The 923-nt window shown below is 32.4% G+C and overlaps 2 protein-coding genes across 3 annotated transcripts in view; one reads left to right on the top strand and one right to left on the bottom strand.

Moving 5' to 3' along the window:
* Positions 1-923, top strand: part of LOC106875508 (serine protease 48) — a 466,125-nt gene that overhangs the window by 245,263 nt on the left and 219,939 nt on the right. The gene's annotated exons all lie outside the window — the stretch shown is intronic.
* The window catches only part of LOC106884080 (MAM and LDL-receptor class A domain-containing protein 2), a 138,597-nt gene that overhangs the window by 76,901 nt on the left and 60,773 nt on the right, over positions 1-923 (bottom strand). For both annotated transcript variants that reach the window (XM_052966613.1, XM_014935299.2), the window contains exon 10: positions 221-379. In XM_052966613.1, coding sequence (XP_052822573.1) covers positions 221-379 — 159 coding nt within the window. The remainder of the gene's footprint in view (positions 1-220; positions 380-923) is intronic.

Below are 923 nucleotides of genomic sequence, written 5' to 3'. Positions count from 1 at the left end.
ATATATATATATATAATCCAAATAAGAAGACAAAGAAAGACTTTAACACATCTTTAATGAACATTTACAATTGTTTCTGTACCAGCTCTACTTTTAATGCCAGTTCCTGTATCCATATGCATACACACACACACACACACACACACACACTCACACACATGAAATATATTTGGACATAAATATTGTGCATAGTAAAACAAAATAAATAAATTAAACTTACCATTGGTTTTTCTTGAATTATCAGTGCTAGGCCCAGTTTTACTTGATGGAGTTGCTCCCTTCCTCCTCTTCCATATATATTCATTAGGGTTCATACAGCTAATTTCATATTGACAGAGCAGTGGATTATCAAATGTGCATACATGATTTGTGATCCCAGCTAAAATATAAAACAATAACGATATACATTGGTATGATGAAAGCTGGAGGGCATATCAGCCGAAACATGGTGTTAACAACAAACAAGATAAGGACAAATATCTGTCAAATGTAAATAATGTAAATAACGTTGGTAGATTACAAATTTGAAAGTTGGAATGTTACTCATTTTCTTGATGCCAGAGAGAGGAAATATGATCTTTTATCAGATTTAATTTGAACTGAAATGAAGAGAGATGTAAATGAAGACTTTAAGAGAGTTAATCATTTGCTATACCGATTTTGCTGCTTGTATGCCCATTTAAAATCCTACATTTACTATATTTTTGAAAGAATTAGCAACTCATTAACTTTACCTTTATTTTCATTTTCATGAAAATAGATGCTACATTAGGTACTATCTAACTGAAATTATTGAAATTTCATTTGTCTTCGCAAAGTAATTTTTAAAAATATCATATAGGTACAGGAGTGGCTGTGTGGTAAGTAGCTTGCTTACCAACCACATGGTTCCAGGTTCAGTCCTGCTGCGTTGCACCTAGGGC

This window comes from Octopus bimaculoides, chromosome 3 (assembly GCF_001194135.2).
Source record: "Octopus bimaculoides isolate UCB-OBI-ISO-001 chromosome 3, ASM119413v2, whole genome shotgun sequence".
Lineage (NCBI taxonomy): Eukaryota > Metazoa > Mollusca > Cephalopoda > Octopoda > Octopodidae > Octopus > Octopus bimaculoides.
Note: the sequence above shows the minus strand (reverse complement) of the source record. Positions and strands in the feature narration are given on the sequence as shown.